This window comes from Ctenopharyngodon idella, chromosome 20 (assembly GCF_019924925.1).
Source record: "Ctenopharyngodon idella isolate HZGC_01 chromosome 20, HZGC01, whole genome shotgun sequence".
In the NCBI taxonomy this organism is placed as follows: domain Eukaryota; kingdom Metazoa; phylum Chordata; class Actinopteri; order Cypriniformes; family Xenocyprididae; genus Ctenopharyngodon; species Ctenopharyngodon idella.
Genome location: NC_067239.1, coordinates 12,424,680 through 12,446,611, shown reverse-complemented (window position 1 = coordinate 12,446,611; position 21,932 = coordinate 12,424,680). Strand labels below are relative to the sequence as shown.

Here is a 21,932-nt window from a genome sequence, read left to right as displayed (position 1 = left end):
AAAACCGTTTGTCCCTTGTGCGTTTCCGTCTGACGTTTACGGGAGACTGACGTGTCTTTTCCTTCAGTGGGGCCAGACTGTACAGCTGCTGTTTCAGTGTGAGATTGTTTGGAACTAATTAATTAAATGCTTTGGTAAAATCAGAACAACAGTTTTACAAATAAGTGAAGTCATGGCGGCAGACTGGGAGGAAATCAGGCGTCTAGCTGCGGACTTCCAGCGAGCTCAGTTTGCAGATACTGTACAAAGGTAAAATGAAGTTGTTGTTGCTGCTTCTGCAAGTTAAACAAATTAATAAAACGACGCGTTTCATCCCGGCCCTAGTTTCTTGTGTCGTGAATCAGTATATCGTACACAAGAAACAAGATTCTTGACCCACTAAATATTGGAAAACTGATTACTCAAATTCCTGCGACACGATTACCTGGTCGCGCATTAAAACGTCATTGGTGTTTATAAAAAGCCAGAACTGATCATGCGCCTTCGTTATATTATGTTTTTAAGCCATGCTGAGATGCCATACCTTACAGTGTCAAGCACATACATATGTGTATTGGAATCATCATGTAATACCATGTTATATATCAAAGCACCATTGTAGCTTATAAATCAATAAGATTTTTTATCACAGACAACCAAAAATCTTTAGTAAGATGCTTACCAAGTGCTTAGTTTTATGATAAAAGCTCAAACACATAATGCAAATACAATACAATGATAATTGAGAGATGGAAAAATAAACGTTTCTCAAAAGTGTGATGAATTATATTTGATACTACTACAATATCAACAATATCTAGTGATGAGCGATTTCAAAACAGGCTTTACGAATCTTTTGTTTCGAATCAGTGGTTCGGAGCGTGTATCAAACCGCCAAAGCCACGTGATTTCAGTAAACGAGGCTTCGTTACATCATAAGTGTTTCAAAATGTTTCGAAATTTCAATGGTTCACGTGACTTTGGCAGTTTGATACATGCTCCGAACCACTGATTCGAAACAAAATATTTGTAAAGCGTAGAAGCTTCATGAAGCAGTGTTTTGAAATCACCCATCACTAGATATTGTTGAAGTAGTATATTGTTTTTTTGGTGCACAAAAAGTATTCTTGTCGCTTCCTAACATTAAGGTTGAACCACTGTAGTCACATGAACTGTTTTAAATATGTCTTTAGTACCTTTCTGGGCATTTGAAAGTGTTAATTATCTTGCTTTCAATGGAGGCCTCACAGAGCCATTGGATTTTATAAAAAATATCTTAATTTGTGTTCCGAAGATGAACAAAGGTCTTTTGGGTGTGGAACGACATGAGGGTGAGTAATTAATAACTGAATTTTCATTTTTGGGTGAACTAACCCTTTAATAAAATCATTTAAAGATTTCATAGCAAAAAAGAAAGAAAAGAAAGTGTACCACAAACTGAAGATGGACAAAAATGATACTAAAAGGCCTTTTAACTGCTAATAAAGGATGAACTATCAATCAGAAGACAGATAGAAGATTGTGTACAACAGATTTATAAGCAAAGTTTTGATCATGTTTTGATCAGGCCTTCGAAATGCATCTTTCAAATATGATACAGTAGGCATTATAAGGTTAATAAAAGGGATTTCTATTACAAGGAATTCCCTATTGCTTTGAGTAAGATAAGAAATAACACTATTTTTTACACTGATTTGTCAGAAAGTATGATTTGACTTTAGAATTGATTTTGTTACTTGCAGATTTTGAGTCACAGTAATTGTGTATGTGTTGAATTCAGGTTGTCTGAGAGGAACTGCATTGAGATCGTCGCCAAGCTGGTGCTGGATAAGAAGTTAGATGTGGTTCACACTCTGGATGGGAAAGAGTATGTGACTCCTGCACAGATCAGCCGAGAAATGCGCGATGAGCTTTATATGCAAAGAGGTTAGTGGAATACATCATACAGTTGACTCAGCTTCTCCTTTACCCTGTTAATAAGTGTACTGTATGTCACTTTGGATCACAGAATCTGCTACAAGACTATCTGAATCTAACAGTTTGCTTTATATTTTAAGGGAGGATTAATGTTGTGGACCTTCAAAAGGTTGGTTTCTCGTTTTCATATGCATCTTGCACAGAGGTTGGGATATTATACATGAATACATTTTTAAGCTTTCTTTAATATTTCTCACAGATCATCAATGTTGATTTGGTCCATGTGGAGGGCAGAGCAAATGAAATTGCCAAATCAGACAAAGGCACACAGCTCATACTGGGTCAACTGATCGAAGAGTGAGTGATGGACTAATGTGTGTTTTTGCGTGTTTCTTGAAGAATTAAGGGAAAACTATTGAAAATGCTCTTCAGTAGTGTTGTAGGACTTGTCCTGGTCTCAGACTAATGGTGTGTTCACACTTGTAGTTTGGTTTGCTTGGTAGCGTTCACACCTTTCATATATGTCGAACCCTGACCCTAAAAGAGCAGTCGCACCAGGATTCATTTTAATATAACGAAACATGCGTGAACGTGTGAACAAGTGTGAACACACCCTAAGAGGACTCAGAATTTTATTTTAAGACCAGTGAAGACCAAAACTGTGATATCACTAATTGCCGGTGCATTGACTGATTTATTTGTAAACATCATTACTGTGATTTGATGTAAAGCTTCCTGCTTCAAATGCAATCAATAACTAATTTCTAATTTGATTTCTTTTGTTGCTGTTGTGCCGGGTCAAAAATTAATGGGGGATTGTGTCAGAAATGAACTTTGTTGTTAGTGATTTCATTTGATTGGTAACAGCTCTATACAGTGCCTTATTCTAATTGTATGTATTGATTAAATGTAAGACATTTCTCAGGCAGTAAATGTGTATCTTTTAGATTAATTTGAGGAGTTCTGGTCTGGTTTTGGTCTTGGTTACAACCCCTAAAATTCTTGGTCTTGTCTTGGTCTCAACACACTGGTCCTGGTCTTGACTTGGTCTTGGTTTAGGTGGTCTTGACTACAACACTTCTCTTCAGTTCTGTCAACGTTTTAGTTGACTTTTGTAGGTGGCTGATTTCATGCAATTTACTGTCCTAAATGCTTGTTCTGATATAAAGAACATACTTGGATCAGGCTTGCTGAGGAGGTGAATGATAAACTACAGGAGGCTGGACAGGTGAACATTGCAGAGCTTTGCAAAACGTATGATCTACCTGGGGATTTTCTTACTGAGGTTAGTCCAGTCTGCATGAAGTATTGTGATTCTTAGAATGTATAATAAGGAGAGAGTAATTTTCATTGCCGTTTTGGCCTCTACTGTTTTCAGTGGAGATATTTCAATATGGATGAGCTGCAACAAGCATGAGATCACTTTCTTTTTCATATAACGTGTAATGAAACATGTGACTGTCTTCTCTGACAGTTTAACATGTTCCTTCTACTAGGAGCTGAACGCAAGGCTGGGCAGAGTGATCCAGGGGCAGATTGATCAGTACAACAGGGGAGTGATCTTCACCCAGGCTTTCGTCTCTAGACACAAAGCTTGCATATGTGGTCTGTTCAGTGCCATCACAAGGTAAGCCTGTATTAGCCTGTTGATTAAAGGGCTAGTTCAAGCAAAAATGAAAATTGTTATACTCATTCCAAACCCAAAAGCCTTTGGTTCATCTTCGAAATGCAAATATATTTTTAATGAAACGTAATAAATTTCTGTCCCTCCATTGAAAGTCCACTCACCCAAAACTTTGACATTTCAAAGAGTTCTTACAGAGATCGCAAAAGTAAAAAGAGACAATACCTTTACGGAAGCTCAAATGTGCTTGATTGATGTGCAAGGACAAATCTCAATGGAGCTACCGTTTTCTGATTGAGCTTCTGTTTGCCAGCTTTGAATTGATCGATGTATATATGTGATTAAAAGCCTAAATGAAATCTGTTTATCATATAAATCAATTATCTCTGTTTATAAGGCTTGAATTAAACTCCTCAATTCATATGGCTTACTGTTACAGTCTCTTAATGATTTTTTGGGTGAACATACTTTCATTGGAGGGACTCTCAGGTTTCAATAAAATTATCATCATTTTTGTTTCGAGGATGAACAAAAGTCTTATGGGTTTTGAGCAACATCAGGGTGAGTAAATGAGTTTAAATAAATGTGTTGAACCTAAGCACATTAAATTGCATTTTAAATCTCTTAAGAATCTCTGGTCTCTTGAGCTTGTCAATGGAATATACATAGTTTTTTTTTTCTTTTTTTCCAGACTTACCTTTTCCTCTTATTTATCCTTAATAATTGATTTCTCTGTAGTTTATTAACGGTTGTGATTTCCATCCATAGGCCTACGCAGATCAGCAACTTGATAAATCTCTATGGTTTTCAGGAGAATCTGTTATACTGTAAGTTTTGAAGTCTGCCTTTTTACACAATCATTTCTTATTTGTGCGTTCTGCATATAGACTGCTTGTGTTCTTTCTTGTTTATCAGCGGTGCTTGAAGAGCTGGTTGACAGTGGCCGTTTGAAGGGCTCCGTGGTTGGAGGCAGGCAGGATAAAGCCATCTACATTCCTGACATCTACTCCAAAGCCCAGAGCACTTGGGTTGACTCCTTTCTCAAACAGAATGGATATTTAGGTGTGTTTATCTTAAATGACAAAGCCAAAGCTCGACTTCGTTTTTAGAAAATATAGATTATGCATTTGCAATTTTCAGTCTCCCTGTTCTAGAAATGGGGACCCAGAAAAATCAATGACTCCCAATGCACTGCAGTCGCAGCACTGGAGTTGCCCAATCAAATGCTTTCTAAAATGATAATGTCCCCTACACCCTAAATAATAAATGCCACCTGGCACCACCTCGGTCACTTGGTCCTTTTCACTGCTCCTATTTAGTGAATGGGGAGCAATTTCAAACACAGTGTAATATGCTTTCCAGTGGCACAAAGATTCTTGGTTTGACATCAGTGTTGCATCCCAACATGCACCAGTGTGCTCCGGAGACAACATAGCCCAGAGTGGATTATTTGCGCAAGTCTATGGAGGAGGTCAGACATCTCAGCACTGATAACCAAATGCCCAACATAAATTCCAAGGCTTTTCAAACCAGAAATCATCACCATTACTAAAATTGGTCAGTTATAACTGTATTAACAGTAACAGGCTTTATCACATAAGCTACTTGATTGTCAAAAATTGGTTCCATCTTAGTTGTAAGTTGCAGTAAAAGTGAAAAGGAAAAGGGCTTCAGTGTTAAGCGTTTTTACTGTAATATTTTTGCAGTCTTTGCCTTCTTCCTAGACCAATTGACTTGTACATTGTAATGATCTATTTTTCTTTAGTGAAAGCTTTGGTTACACTTTATTTTGATGGTCCACTTTAGATGTTCTACTAACTATAAATAACTTTGCAACTACATGTCAACTAACTCATCAAAGTATTAGTAGACTGTTAGGTTAGGGTTCAGGTTAGTAGAATAAGTTGACATGTATTTAAACCATTGAAATAAATTGTTAGCAAAGCTTTAACATTATATACAGGTAAATTATAAAATAATTTAAACTCAGATGAATATTTTATGTCTGCATGTTTGCTGAACAGCCATGTATAAGCAGGATAAAATGCAGTCAGAAATTATGATCTGTCAAAAATTACAGATGTTTCTTAAGTATCTGGGGTATTTGAAGGACTGAAGGGTGAATATGCATAAGTTCAACAAATCACAACATATACCGCCCTCAGCTACACAAGCACATGTATTTATCGTGTGCCTATACTGTATAATCCTACTGCTCTACTTCTACAATATAAAATAATTTATTCATTGAACCTAACCTAACCTAACCTAATTTTGACTGTTTTCAGTTTATAACTGAACACATTTGAGGTGTGTTAATAGTTCGTGTAAATATCAATGTCTCATGCTGACCACTTGTGATGAGTTTATCTGAATTAAGTTAAGCTTTGCCAAAAGTGCTTGTGGCATAATCGATTACCTCAAAAAATAATTATGCCAGTTTTATTCATTTATTTAGAAAAAGCAAAAATCGCAGATATCACATTAACATGAAAGTAAAATGTGTTCTGGAGGGTTTAAAAGCCAAACTGTGAACTGTAAAAGCATTTTTTAAAAATCAGTAAAAACCTCTGTAATTCATTTGTATTTTTTTTTTTTTTTTTTTTTTTTTTAAATCAGGGACTGGTCAAAATAACTGTGGTAATCAACACTATGCTACGTAAAGCTTAATTTACATTGACCCGAGAACAATCCTTTACAGCTCTTCTCAGTCCAGTTGTGTCTTTTCTTTTGCAGAGTTTGAGGCACTGACCCGTTTGGGAATACCTGATCCAGTCAGCTACATAAAGAAGCGGTTCAAGTCCAGCAAATTGCTTTTTCTCAAATCCTTGTGTGTTGGCAGAGCCATTGTAGATCAGCTTGAGGCCTCAGTGGAAGAGGCCATCAGCTCTGCCACTTGGGTTGACCTACAGGTGCAGTCATGCAACTTTTTTTTTTTTTTTACAAAAAACAAAAATATATCCACAAATGTTACAAGGTAATATTTCTCATTTAGCCAATGCTCCCAAGCAGTCTGTCTGAGGAGGATGTAGGAATCCTGTTGAATGAAGTGCTGAGGGCCATGAATGTGCAGTCCAGTGCCAGGCTTCTCTCCACTTCTGTAGTCAGCGAAAAGTTCATCAGCGGATGCCTTACTTTATTTGATGACATCATGCAACAGAAGGCACAGAAGGTATGTGAGCTTGTCCTGCAACTGTACACTGTACACCTTGACAGGGTCAGAAATTAACTTTTCCATTAAGGGGCGATATTTGCCCCCTGAAAGTGTTTTCCTGGGGCATTTTTTCCCTTTGTAAGGGCAATCTTTATAATTAATTACCTAATTAAATCTCTGTTGTTTTTATGTAAAATACTTAAATGTAATCATTCAATGCATAAATGTATTTACACAACAGCTACGTAACATTATACGGTTAATGCCATTTTAAATGGCCTACATAAACTATATAAATTACAACACTGAAAAAAAAAAAAAAACAATATTGTGAGGAAAAATCATTGGAATACATTATAAACTTTTTTTTGTGTGTGGAGAAACATTCTTTTAGGCTATGCAGCAGGCAAGCGCCTTACGCATAGAACCATTTATGAATTGTTTATTTTTTATGTATTAGAAAATCACATGGGTTATCAAAATAGCATGAAAAACTTTTGGGTATAAATTATACACAGAAAGCAAGCAAAGAACATTCTCCTTCACTGAAGCGGTCAATCGCAAGCTCATACTGTTGACTCACTGAGTTCATCGCTCTCGCTATAATCCATTATAATCATTGAAGCTTTCTACACTACAAAATTAAATTCTTATTTGCATCTGCTTTGGGTTCACAATACTTCTGGGTATTGGAGGTTGTAGACTAGAATTTTTGCTTCAAAGTGATGTAAAAATTATCCTGCCTACTTGTTTATATAAAACAATATATTGATTTAAATTTTGTAAGACACTTTTTGTCAATAAAGACAGTATATCGGAGGCTTGAATCTTCATGAATAATGCTGTGATTCACACCTGAGAAGACAAAGACCCGCATAATGACCTGCATAATGACCCGCATAATGAGCCCTTTCAGTCAGGTAGGCTATGTTTTTTTTTTTTTGGTAGTTTATTTAGAATATAGTTAACCATATAAATGAGACACATTTTAAATAAATGAAGGCACATTTTGAGTATGGAGTTTTACCTGGAAATAAATCCTGTTCAGAGATATAAGTGGACATCACTTACCTGGCATTCCAAGGTGTTTGGTGTTTCTGCACTGGAGGAAAAAAAAATAAAAAACTTTCCTGCTTCCAGTCAGTGATCTCACCATTGTATTCATTCAGAATGTCCATTGTGGGCCAATATCTGGTCACTATGATTCTCAAATCTGTGAGATAAAAGAAAAAAACCCTCTGTGAGCATGCTGATAACAAGATCTTATCAGCTATTGTATTAACGTTAATATAATGTCCACACTTAACAGAAAACATGATTTTTGTAATGTTGTACATGCATGCATGTAATTTTGCACATCATGTGAAGAAAATTTTGTATAGGCATAAATTTAAAATTACAGTACCAGTCAAAAGATTGGACACATTACTATTTATAATGTTTTTGAAAGAAGTCTCATGCTCATCAAGCCTGCATTTATTTGATTAAAAAATACAGAAAAAAACAGCAATGCTGTGAAATATTATTACAATTTGAAATAATGTTTTTCTATTTTAATATACTTTAAAAAATAATGTATTTCTGTGATGCAAAGCGTCTAAACATTCATATTACCTCTATGGTATTTTATATATAGAGCCTAAATGTTAATGTGCAGTTTAATACATTGCTAACACATTTTATTTCAGTATTTATTATGTATTTCAGTCGATTTCACTCATCTCAGTATAGCAATATAGTTTGGGAATAGCCATGGCAATTTACTAATGTAAGTTGTGTAGTAAACGAAACTGCACGTCGATCTGCCCCATTAATTCACACTGAGACACACAAAACTTGCAGGATTCATATTTATCTTTTTGCGGTTTAATATTCACAGACACTATATCACGATTAGGATAAAGAACTTAAGAATAAAAAACAACTTACCTTTCACAATCATCGGCTCGATAGCTGATCCTCGAAATGAAAGTGAAACCAGTCATGCTCATCCTCTGAGGCAAATCCTTTTAAAATTATTCCTCACCGCATCTCAAAACAATGAAAAGTACATGAAACTAACCAAGCTTGAGGCGTTTTTCCGAGCTGACGCAGGCGTTCACTCTATTGTTGCATGTATCACCTCAGAATTTGCGTCTGAAAAGCGTGCCCGCTCCGTGGGTATGGCCGCATTAGCGGATAATGAGCTGACTCGCAAACGTCTGACAACCTTCTATTTTCATACAGATTACATAAACGGAGAATATTTGTTTTCGATTTGACTTAAATGATTTAAAACCTGACATTTCAACGTTTCTTTAGACATGTCTCATTTTTGTGTGATTAGTATACACTAAGCTACAGTTCATTTTCTGAGGGAGTATCAGATTGGACTTCATTCAGAGAGAGATGACAGGTCGCGCATCATGTTAGTTTTCTTTATTCTGCAAAAAGCACAACATTTAGTTTTGACTGTGAGTGTACACAAATGAAAGAAGACATTCTATAGTTTCAATTGATATATTACTTCTGTCTCTATGACAAAAAATGACGGAGTATTTTAAGTTGATTTTGCTGCTATGTGAAAAAAATCCAGCAAAACGCACTGCGCGTTTCCCGACTCCAGAGTGTTAAACAACTATGTAGGAAGACACATCATGGCCATATTCCAAGATGACAAAGCCAAGATTCATCAGGCTCAAATTGTGAAAGAATGGTTCAGAGAGCATGAAGAATAATTTTCACACATGAATTGGCACCTCTGAGTCCAGACCTTAAATTCATTGAAAGTCTGGAAGAGACTTTAAAGAGTGCTGACCTCTTGCATTGTCAATACAAGATCTTGACCAAAAATCAAGGCACCTCTTGATGGAAATAAATGTTGTGATGTTATTTCCATCAAGAGGTGCATCAGTTTTTGGTCAAGATCTTGTATTGACAATGCAAGAGTTGAGCACTCTGTAAAGTCTACTCCAGCACATTCCTAAGACTTTCAATGAATTTAAGGTCTGGACTCAGAGGTGCCAATTCATGTGTGAAAATTATTCACACAATTTAAGCCTAATGAATCTTGACATTGTCATCCTGGAGTATGGTCATAGTTCATATAGATTTGTTTAAGAAATTAAAAGATACACACTCCATCAATTAGGGGTAGAAGAACTGTTGCTAAACATATAACATGCTAGAAACATACAGTATCTCACATAAGTGAGTACACGCCTCACATTTTTGTGAATATTTTATAATATCTTTTCATGTGACAACACTGAAGAAATGACACTTTGCTACAATGTAAAGTAGTGAGTGTACAACTTGTGTAACAGTGTAAATTCGCTGTTCCCTCAAAATAACTCTGTTTGGCCACTGTTATGATTGGCCAATGTCATTGCACAGGAAACGGTATCGGTGCCCACTCGCTATTGCACGTGAGTAAATGTTTTAAAACATTATCCATATAAAACCGTAATTTACAGATAAAGCATTACATACAGTTGGCTGCTTCTTTCAACAAAAACAATCTGCAGTAAACTGCTTTGAACAAACATATAATCCTCCGACATAATCCAGGACGCCATTAAATTAAGCCATCCACTTGTTCCCGACGCTGAGATCTTTCTCAAGTCTGTACATTGATGCATATGAACTGTTTAAACTGGATGCATCAAAGCAACATTCTTTCACCCTTCCATTTGTCCTGTTGTCGACAGACTCAAGTGCGTGGAATATGTCAGAAACTGAATGGACATCTGTATGTTGTATCCAGTGTAGACAGCATCAATGGGATGAATTTGGGTTCTACGTGCTTATGACACAACACGATGCTCACATCCAGTGTAGGCACATATCAGCCGTTAAATGACCGAACGCCAGTGGGCGGGGCCTATGGCGTGATGATATATCACTATTCGTCAGTATCTTGCTCTGGAGGCAGTCACAAATCCCTCAAAATCCAAACAAGCTGTTTTTGGAGCTTGATTAAATAACACTTTGTTTATAATAAGGAGCTCTGAAACTTGCAGGATGTTGCAGCATTAATTAACTGACACTGCACAGGAAATCAGCACATTTTTTTTGTGAATACACTGGCTTGAAAGGGGGTGTTGTTTCCGGCTCGCAAGAAATAGTGCATGTCTAAGCTAAAACGTTTGTAGGTGATTGTCACAGGATGTGTTTATCTTCTCTGCTTTATCAATAGGAAGTGAAGAATAACCCTGTGTTTCTGATAACTGAGGAGGATGTCAAACAAGCATCTGTTTTATTGGAGTCTTCAGCCTCTTCAAAGAAAGACAAAAGAGATGAGCGGCGGAAGAAGGCTGCAGGTAAAGAGACCATCCATCCATCCATCCAAAGACATTCACCCTGCACTCAGGCTCATATGCAGAAGTATTTCGTCCCCCAAATACCACCTGCCTCAGCTTAGAAAACTACAAGCTAAAAGCTAGCCCAATATGTAATATGTTCTTCCCAAACTTCCTATTTCAATAGTAAAAACACAAGAAAGAGCTCATCAGGCCATGCATAATTATTATGCATCACTGTGTTTATTGTTATTATTATTTCCCCATCATTTTCATAGTTAAACTTTCAAACAGTAGTTTTTCATTCATGTAATAGAAATTGATTCAAAAAAGAAGTTTAGAAGTTGATTTAAAAAACGTCTGCTGTTGGCTTTTTGCTTCTCAGAGGGCAGTGGAAGCGTGAAAGGTGGTGGATGCGGAAATGCCCGAGAGATCCGAATCCGCAAAACAAAAAAGAAGGGCAGGAGGGAGGAAGACAGTGATGAAGAGACATCACACACCTCTCAGGGTAAGAACACAGATTAAGAGGCTATGTGCTTGTGTTAACAGGCACACAACAAAAGAAAATGCAGTGGGTATCAAGAACTAACAACAACATTGTCTTACAGCTTTTACTAGTTCATAAGTTACTGTTAATTTATAAACATGCTATTATATAAGAGTTATGTTTTATATGTGTGTGTGTGTGTATATATATATATATATATATATATATATATATATATATATATATATATATATAATATATTATTATACATACAGTTGTGCTCATAATTATTCATTCCCTTGGTAAATATGACCAAAGAAGGCTGTGAAAATAAATCTGCATCGTTAATCCTTTTGATCTTTTATTTTAAAAATCTAAAAATCCAACCTTTCATTGGAGAATAAGAATTTTAAATGGTGGAAAAAATCTCATTATGAAAGAAATGTTTTTCTAGAATACACATTGCTCACAATTAATCATACCCTTGGAAGATCCAACAGGACAATGATTCAAAACAAACATCAAAACAAAAATGGCTCAGTTATAATCTCGCTTATAATAAACCCATTCAATTTATCTGCACTGACATGACAGGCCACAACTTTAAAAGGCACAAAGTAAACATTATAAACTGTGACATTTGTCTTTCTGAACGGGTGCATGATGATGCTGTTTGGTATCGAAGCATCCATTGTAGCACGTAGTATCACAATGCCTTGTTCACTTTGTCATGCTCATGACCTGTTTAAACGTTAAAGGTCTAAATGCAGTGAATTTTGTATTTGTATTGAATTTTTGTTTTCTGTATGTCTTTTCACAAGTAACACGTCAGTTATGGTCCCACTCTGGTTAAACACCCTCTGGCTCTGCCTGCTACAGTAGCCACACCCCAAACTCACATTATTGGTTGAGCTGGAAAGGGATTGACTAATATAAGAGAATATATTTTAGCATAACTCCACCTTTAATGTTAACAAATCTAATCTTATTGTTAAGTTTTCCTGAAAACCTGTAACAGCCTCTAAGGGTGTGTTCACACTTGGCAGGATTGGTTTGATTAAAACAAACTCTGGTGCGATTGCACTGTTAGTTTCAAACCGCCAAACGAGCATACCGAGACCTACCTTTTCAACTGAAATACTCTATGAATGCAACACAGAACAAAGACATCTAAACTAACCAAAAACAGGACGTGATGTCACAAGATTTAACCCTTAAAAGGACAGAATGCTCAAGCATACCTGGTTCCTCTCGTCATATTGCCCGTTACAGCTCAGTACATATGTCAGAACAGCCGTCGTCTTGCAAAAGATCTTTATTTGTGTGTGTAACAGATGAATTCCTGGTGCTATTTTGCCTCTGTTTTCACATTTTATAAGCTTTTTGTGAGTTCTCAGTTGGGAACGAGCGCATTTATCACACAGCATAAAATATCCATCATAAAAGCTGTCCAGTCACGTTGTGACCTTATCATTATGCCTTTTGTTTTGTATCTTTAGGTTCTATGTTAAATATAACAGTGTGAACACTAAGCGAACCAGGACTAAATGGATAATTTTCTTTTTTGGTTTGGACCAAAAGATCTAAGCGAGCCGAACTACAAGTGTGAACACACCCTCAGTGTAATTTGTGATGGTAGTAGGAAAGAAGCAGTTGTAGATCCTGTTTTTTTTTTTGTTGTTGTTGTTGTTGTTTTGTGTGTGTGTGTGTGTGTGTGTGTGTGTGTGTGTGTGTGTGTGTGTGTGCATGTGTTACAGGTCGAAATAAGCTAGGAGACATCGCCTTCCTCTCAGTAGAGGAGATCATGGAGGTTCTGGAGCAGAGAGTGTGTGACAGCTCTGAGGAGATGCTGCAGGAACTGGCAGAGCAGTTACTAAGGTTCAAACCATGAGATTCAAGCTAATTGACACTAAAAGTACAGCACTGGAAAGTTCATATTGTGGAAAACAGCTCGAAGACCTAGCCACACCAACACAAAGGTTCAGCACGAAAATTTGTTCAGATTTTGTTCAGAAATTCTACATCCTCAGATGGATGAGACCCCACAGTGAAAGGTGGCATTAGACTACTTCTCCCTATAAAAAAATCTGTCACATTAACAGCATGTGATGATGTTGGTCTGTTGGTCTTAACAAATTTGTGCATTCAAATTGAAATTTTTATCTCATAGAATTTTTGCACCGCACATTCTTCTTTCTGTGAACAGTTGCATAACATTTTTTTCTTCTTCTTCTTTTTTTTTTTTTGACAGGCCATTGAGTAAAATGTACCAGGAAGTGGTAAGTACAGCTTTCCTGTCCACAAGTTCAACCGGAGCAGGAGGAAGTCGGAAGAAAAACATGAAGGATCTTCAGGAGGAGATCAACAACTTGTACAACAACATCCGCCTCTTTGAGAAAGGAACTAAACTGTTCTCAGGTCTGTCTGTTCTCTCTGTAGCCTTTGTTGTTCGAGTCTTAAATTAATACACAAACATTTGTGGGCTAAAAATAGGGCTGTACGATATATCGTTTTAGCATCGAAATCACGATGTGCGATGCCTAGTACAGGGATCGTTAATCCGTACGGACCAGACACCACGGTTCAAAACGCACATGATTTTCTGATTAAATTGCAAAGTTTGACTATCATACAATGAAAGTTTATCATTTGAACGTGTTTTAGGTCCTGTAAGTTTAAACATTCAAGAGATTTTAAACCATTTGAGCACATGAAGATGTGAAAGAGAACTCAATTCTGAACGTGTTGCTGTTTTATGTGCGCACACACACACAGAGCCCCGCAGATGCACGTGAACACTCAATACCGTTCTCTTCCGCGTCTATTTGTGCCTGAACGGACACAAACATGCAGCACAGCACAGTATTTTCGCCTGTAATGGAATTGTCTGTTTCAGCTCCTATGTTTTTTAGTTTTAAGGTGGTTCAGGTACTAAGCACATACAAGAGCCACTTTTCCACTGTCGGACTAAACCATTCTTTTTGCTTAACCATTCCATTCTGTACCAATCCGCAGAGCTGGTACAGATATGGTTTCATTTTCCACTGTGGCCGTACCAGGCTCTTGTGGAAATATAACTGGAACCGTTCCTTACCGTTCCTAGAACCATTCGGCCCGACGGTGGAAAAGCAGCTAAGGTTTTACAGCAAATGACTTGGCCACACACTATGTTTGTGATGTTTCTCTCTCTGTTATTATCTGTCTAACGTTTCTGCTTTTTTTTTTCTGTACACCAGATGAGACGCAGGCTACCATTGCCAGGCATGTTTTGAAGACCTTATGCACAGATGTTACCAATGTGCTGCTGAGCTTTGTGGCAGCTGAACATATGACCTCGGATAGCTCAACTGCCATCACCAGTGAGGTACAATCAACTGTTATTCCATAATCTTTTTCAAGACAACATTAAAAGTCATGGGTAACAATCAGCAATATTTTGCTTTGGGTTTGCCAAGGAAAACATTTGGATCCGATCTGAGCAGGACAACTGTCAGTTCTTCAATGTGAGAAGAAGCTCATTGTTACCATGGCTGTTGAAACACACACATACTGAGAGATATGGCCATGCGCTCCAACTCTCTTATTCTCCAGTAGATGAAGCTACTGGAAATTGGCTAAAAAAAAATCAGCTATTTAGATGGGAACCTCACTTTTATTTTATCTATGCCTATATATCTATCTTGGTTACATGTGTGTTGTGTCTGTGTTTGGTACCATCTTGCAGATCAGGCTGAAGATTCTGGCTAAGCTCTCAGATGAAGTTAAATCTCCTCTGATGAAGCTACACAACAGTCTCAATGGAAAGGTGAGTTTGATGGCACAAAATATCAGTCATATTCAAGCCCACACAGAATCTGTGCTCACAGAACTTCTCAAATTTCAGCACAGTTCTACATCTGTAATTATGTTTATGAAATTATTTAATAATGTTTTCAGCTATGATTAAGAGTGTAGGGTAACATAATAAGTAATGAGTAAGATATTATTAAGTGTCATTACGTTTAAATCCATTTCAGAGAATTCCACAGATTTTCCCCAAAATCAGTGGAGAAAATTTGAAAAATACTATATATTCCATTATATTTTACAAAATGCATATTGGATCAGTTGTCCACTAAGTAACGGAAATTGTTTCCCTTTCTTGACACTTGCAGGTCATTGAAGAGTTTCTTTCATGTTTGGAGACGAGTGCAGAAGAGTGTGGGTTACTTCTGAAGAAAGGTGACAAGAAAAGAGAAAGGTAAAGCCTCTTCCATTCTCCTCCAATGCATCAGTATTGATCACTAAAGTGTCTGATCTTTAGTAATCGAGTGTCCTTTTTTTTAATGTTAAACCTAGTAACGGTTGGAAATAACAAGTCATAGACCTTGCATTGCTTTTAGGGATGCTAAAGTTAACGTGTTAACTAGACGTCAACATCAAGCTCTTGCGCTTAAAATGTGTGGATTAGTGTTGCGGTTATATCTGCAGATAATACGTGGCTCGGGCGGGCCAAGTAATAAGAAATAACATTCCAGTTAATTGCAGATGGATGAGAGGTAAATCATTAATGTGTTGATTTTAATAAAGACACGGAACTGTCATTTCACGTTAAAACGCACTGAACGTGCGTCACACTTTGACTTTGTTTCAACAACAACGTAACTCTTGAAGGAAAACCAATCAAGGACAACTCAAGCACCACCTCCTTATATAAAACACAAAGGAAAAAAAAAAAAAAAACGACTAAAAATATACTGAAATTATTCTGATAAAAGTTTTCCAACATTATGTTGGAAGTATTACGTTTTTTTTTTTTTTTTTTTTTTTTCTTCATCAGGCAATAATTTCACGCAGTTGCAGGTCCACTTGTTTAAGCAGCAATGGAGGCAAAACAGATCCAAAAGAAATTTTAAAAAAGGCGAATTAAAAACAAAAGGAATTTAGGAAAGAAAAGTACCGTGTGAGAGCGTTTTGAGTGAAGTAGTTAACCAGGACAAATCAAGTGCTAGGTATGTGATATGTAACAGTGTTCTTTTCATCTTCTCTCTTCAGCTATTTACATTTTGCATGCTAGTTGGCTCCCGGTCACGTGACAACGGAGTGCAGTGAAAGGGAGTGATTGATGGCTAATATTAACCAACCTAAAACCTTCTTTAAAGTTAAGAACGTGAAAATAAAGTTTAATTGGTTATGTGATAGAACGATGGAACGGTCACTGTATCAACTCACAGCAGGCACATACTGTGCAGTAATTAGTAAATGTTTTGTAGAGAAATGAAAACCAGTGGCACCTCAACAATCATTTGTACTCGCACAAATGCTCCCAAATATATATTTTGAGGTCACACAGATTAAATTTCGGGAGCATATGCGACCAAAATGGGTGAAGTAACACTTTAATTTGCAGTTTTGAATAAAAAGACATCAGTTAGGCTTTATGCAGATCCAGTATGTTTTAGGAGTTGAGGGTGATGGAGTTGTTCAAGTTAATCATAATTTCATCACATATGATATGTTTTTGATCTGCCTGCATTGACATCATTGTATACAAACTGAACTGAGCTGGACGATGACATCACTGTTTTCTCCAGTGCTGATATATACTGTAGATAATAACTATTGATTTTTACAACGGAATGAATCAATACTGAATTTATTTAAGCTGGGCAATGACACTATTTTCTTTAAGAGCTGCTGTGCAGCCAAAATTATTTACCAGTTATCACTGTAAAGCTGCTTTGACACAATCTGCATTGTAAAAAGCGCTATATAAGTAAAGGTGACTTGACTTGACATAAGTCTCAACCACGTTAATGTGGAAAATGCTAACTTTTTTTTAATAATTTCAAAATATTCTCATGGTTAAGTCATTGTTTATTAGCACTATTTAACTTCAAATGGAAATTAAATAGTGCTGTCTGCAATTAATTGGTTATCTGCCATATTTTCCCATTTTAGTTAATAATATCTGCAAAATCCATTATTGATTGACCTCTTATGTTCACTTAAGATGTGAGATTAATGAAATGCTCACAAAAGCCATCTCTGAATCATCATCACGCAAACTAAAGCATGGATCAATTGTTCACAATAAAATAGAAAATGGATAGGGTGAATTTTCATTTATGCAGTTAATTATATTTATGTGATCATATAATAAATTGATTAGAATTTTTAATTGATATCGCTAGAAATAATGCATAGCTATTTAGGCAAATGTAGGCATTGTCTTACATGTGGTTTGTATGGGTTTGTGTGTGCAGGCAGGCTCTCTTTGTGCACCGTCAGGCTCTGTTGGAGCAGTTGAGAGATACAGAAGACCCCGCACTTGTGCTGCACCTGACCAGCGTCTTGCTCTTCCAGAACATCACACACTGCATGCTGCATGCACCTGGACGCTGTGTGCCACATATCATTGGCTTCCTGCAAAGCAAGATTCCTGAGGTAACTGAGTCCCCAAGTCACAACTGTCTATTTTAGGTGTGTGGTTCTTCACACAGCTGTATATTACTGACAACTCTTATACAAAAGGTTTGCTCATTCAGAATCATCTTACAACTAGGGTTAGTTCACCAAAAAATGAAAATTAATTTAATCACATAATTTACTCACCCTCAAGCCATCCGAGGTGTATATTACTTTCTTATTTCAGTCAAACACCGTCAGAGTTATATCAAAAAATATTCTGGCTCTTCCAAGCATAATGGGAGTGAATAGTAACGATTTTGAAGTCCAAAAAAAGTGCATCCATCAATCATAAAAGTAATCCATAAGGCTCCAGGGGGGTAATGCATTTTTGTAAGTGCGCATTAGCAGTTTCTGCACGGAACACGACAGTGAGTTTAACAATGCTCAAAATGCGGATCAAAGATCATATACGGACTGGAGTAAGCGTGTTTCAAGTTTTTCTGGACATATTTCATATATTGTAGTGCTCTAAAATATGAACCAACACCGTGTATGCATATATTTAATCACGTCTTCCTCAAATGAAATATATGTGCAAATAAGGACACTGATACAGCCGTACGTCTGATCATGAACGCGATGACATGAAGAGTTATTCTATTACACAGAAGACAATGATGTAAACTGAAAATTCAAAGAAGAATGGGCAAAAAAGTAACTATGCCTTTATTCTTTCTGTGTTAAACTTTGTTAAACTAAGACTTTTGTGTCCTTGTAAATGTAATGAAAATATTATTAGACCTTTTAAATGTACTTCCGCATTTCTCCCTCAGTCTTGGGAGTTTATTGTCATATAGGGTTACATTTTTAAAATGCATCAAGGTGCCCTCAACTCTGTTTTGGCATAATGTTATATACCAATATATTGTATAAATTAAAGTGCTGTATCACATCCCAACATGGTGAATGTACAGAAACACATAAGCTACATATTTGTCCTTGTGTTTGTTTTAGGACCAGCACAAGCTGCTGTCTCAGTACCAGAGTCTGGTGGTCAAGCAGCTGGTAGTACAGAGTCATGGCCTGGAGAAGAACAGCAATCCGGGGCAGGGTGTTGAAGACGGTCCTGTTGTTCCTGATGATGTGGATGGCCTTCAGAAAGAGCTCCACAGTCTCACCAGAGACATTAAAGACATCATCCTTACTCAGAAAAAACCATCTGTCACAGAGTAACCCAGCTGTTAGTGCTCTAACAGCTCTAATAGCTCTAATTTTAAATGTGTAAAATAAACTAACTGAATTCAGCCTTTCAAAATATTTCCTCTATGAGAAGCAGAAGATAAGATATTTGGGAGAGGGTGGACATCTGTATTGTTCTGACAAAACAGTGCTTTACTGACAAAAGTGCTTTACCCCCAAAGCCCTTCAGCCCAGGCTGAGAATGATAATTATTGGGAAATATTACCAAAATGATTTTGCATGCATTTGAAATGTTGCTTATCTATGACCCATTAAATAAAGTTAATTTTTAGATCTCAAAATAATTTTTAGCAGCTAAATGTGGGGGAAAATATATCAAGTTTGAGGTCAGGAACGCTCAAGTTACATACATGATGCATTCAAGCAAAAAGTGTCACAATCATCTCCTCTTTTCCATAAATAAATATCTATATTAAATCTGTCTATCCTAAAAGAAAATAAAAGGGGTATATTTTGCATCCTATTCAAATTACTATAAAAAAGCTCTCTAAAATATTATTGATCTAATCAAATACTGGCAAACGACAATTTTATTCGACATGGCCTCCAAATAAATAAATATTGTGTGTGTGTGTGTGTGTATATATATATATATATTTTTTTTTTTTTTTTTTTTTCTTTAATCATTGCATGACTCTCATTCCCAATAAACAAAGTACTAGAGTTTGACTGTCAAACCGGCCAATGGGAACATTTAGTAGTGTGAGATCAGTCTGGAGAACAGTCAGCACCACCTCAGTCATTATTTCACGAGCATATCCAAAGACCCACCTCGAGGGGGTGCCACAGTTACTGCATTTTTATTTAAACAGCAAATTCAACTCACTTTTGTTCCTTTTGTTCCTCGTGCCAAGATAAGTAAAACATACACCTATTCAAATGTACACATCAAGAAAGGAATAACTATACGTCTATTTCGGTGCATCACCACCACTAGGGTTATCCACTTTTTTTCCCCTAATCCCCATAATGATTTACATGAATTATAGGACTAAACTGTAAACAGTCAGCGAAAGGTTCGCTCTATGAACGCAAAGCAATAAGCATTTTCAACAACTGGGTACAATGAGATGACATTATTCTACTTGCCCTTCAACCATCAAACTTTAAATGGACATTTAAAAATATAAAAGCATTAACAAATGACCATAACAGACCATAAATATAACCCCCGAATATTTCTGCAGCAATTTACTGATGTGTTATTATTGTAATATTATTGTAGTAATATATGTCTAAATATTATGTAACACGTTGCCTTAATCAAAAATGTTCATTAACTGGAACATTGAAAATATTTAATTTCTGTCATTTTGACAGACAATAATTATTGTATTTACCCAGCTAACAGAACGATCTCATTACTTTGGCTAATGTTTGGTAAGGTTTTATCAGAATTATGAACAAACATTCTTCCAGTAATGTTAATAAAACATTTGTTCAATGTTATCTGGTCTTCAATAACATTTGTTCTGATGAATAATAATACCTATCAGATTTTGCTTCCAACACTGTATTGTTTTATATTGTTTTGGGGCAGTTGTGGGTTATGGGTTCGAGTGTCAGTACCAGCAGGAAATTTAGGTGGGAGTGCTCACTTCCACTCTCATTACTCACAAATGAAGTGCCCTTGAGCAAGGCACCTAACCCCCGATCGCTCCCAGGGTGCCACAGCAAAAATGGCTGTCCACTGCTTTGGGTGTGTATTCAATACTCACTGCTGTGTGTGTGCACTTGGATGGGTGAAATGCAGAGCACAAATTCCGAGTATGGGATACCACACTTGGCTACACGTCACTTTCATTTTTTTTAAGGTAAGGTTTAGGGTAAAGGTGGGTATGGACGTTAATAAAGCTTTTGGACATTAATTTTTCGCTTTTGAATTGTGCCACCTACTGTTTTAATAAGAGGTAGCAAAATCGTCAGAACAATGTTCTTAAAAGCATTGTTTGTCGAAGGTTTTTTTTTTTTTTTTTTTAATATCAAAAAATGTCTTCATAATGTTGGGAGACAATGTTCTTAGAACAACATTTTTGGAACAGCCTTTAAACATTACAATGGCAACTAACTGATAAGGCTGTGTGTGATGTTTTAAAAGAACATTGGAACATAGTAACAATATAGGACAGGCAACAAAAATGTTCTAATTTTTTTCTTAAACGTATGCAAAGTTTATGTAAGTGTTAGAATTAAACAAAAAACAATGTTCATGAAATCACTATATATTGTCATTAGTATTTGATGAATGTTCTCATGATGTTTGCAGAAGACATTCTTTGAACAACATTCTTCAAGCATCCATGCATTCAAATATATAAGCCCTTCTGGCTTTAAATGGCTTAAGGTTGGACACTACACAGCAAAATACCATGTGGTTCATTAACAGCGCTCAGTGTGACGATTAGTGTTGACACCTGATGTTAATGAATAAAATCACTGAAGGAAAGAGGAAAATTTGAAGTCACTGCTTTGGTTATCCATGTTTCATGTAGTTTCATGTTCTTGACCCTTGATTGTTTTATTAGTTTTTCACTGGCTGCTGTCCTAGTGTGTTCAGAAAACACATTTACTGCGTCAGAATAATTTGAACATCAGATGATGTTAATTAATAGTGACATCATCAGGAAGTGTTCCGAATCACTGATCACATGTATAGTCTAATCACCAATCAGAAGTGTTTTGTTATTCATTTGTTTCAATTTTGTGCTTCTGACCACCTGACACTATTGTAAAAATCACATTTTTTGAAAAATAAAACATGATGTAAACAGAAAGTTAATAACAACAGTGCTATTTAGACATTCATAGACATCAACAGTCAGGAATGATGACATGCTTCAT

The 21,932-nt window shown here is 36.4% G+C and overlaps 1 protein-coding gene across 1 annotated transcript; it reads left to right on the top strand.

Moving 5' to 3' along the window:
• On the top strand, positions 1 to 19,135 carry ufl1 (UFM1-specific ligase 1). Its single transcript, XM_051874708.1, is given in 20 exon segments — positions 1 to 249; positions 1,760 to 1,905; positions 2,037 to 2,065; positions 2,156 to 2,253; positions 3,066 to 3,081; positions 3,083 to 3,181; positions 3,393 to 3,523; positions 4,289 to 4,347; positions 4,436 to 4,582; positions 6,257 to 6,432; positions 6,516 to 6,692; positions 10,852 to 10,975; positions 11,340 to 11,462; positions 13,199 to 13,319; positions 13,693 to 13,859; positions 14,678 to 14,805; positions 15,166 to 15,246; positions 15,596 to 15,681; positions 17,687 to 17,867; positions 18,846 to 19,135. Coding segments are annotated over 20 exon segments (2,385 nt in total). The 5' UTR covers positions 1 to 172; the 3' UTR covers positions 19,065 to 19,135.
• The last annotated feature ends 2,797 nt before the right edge of the window (positions 19,136 to 21,932 follow it).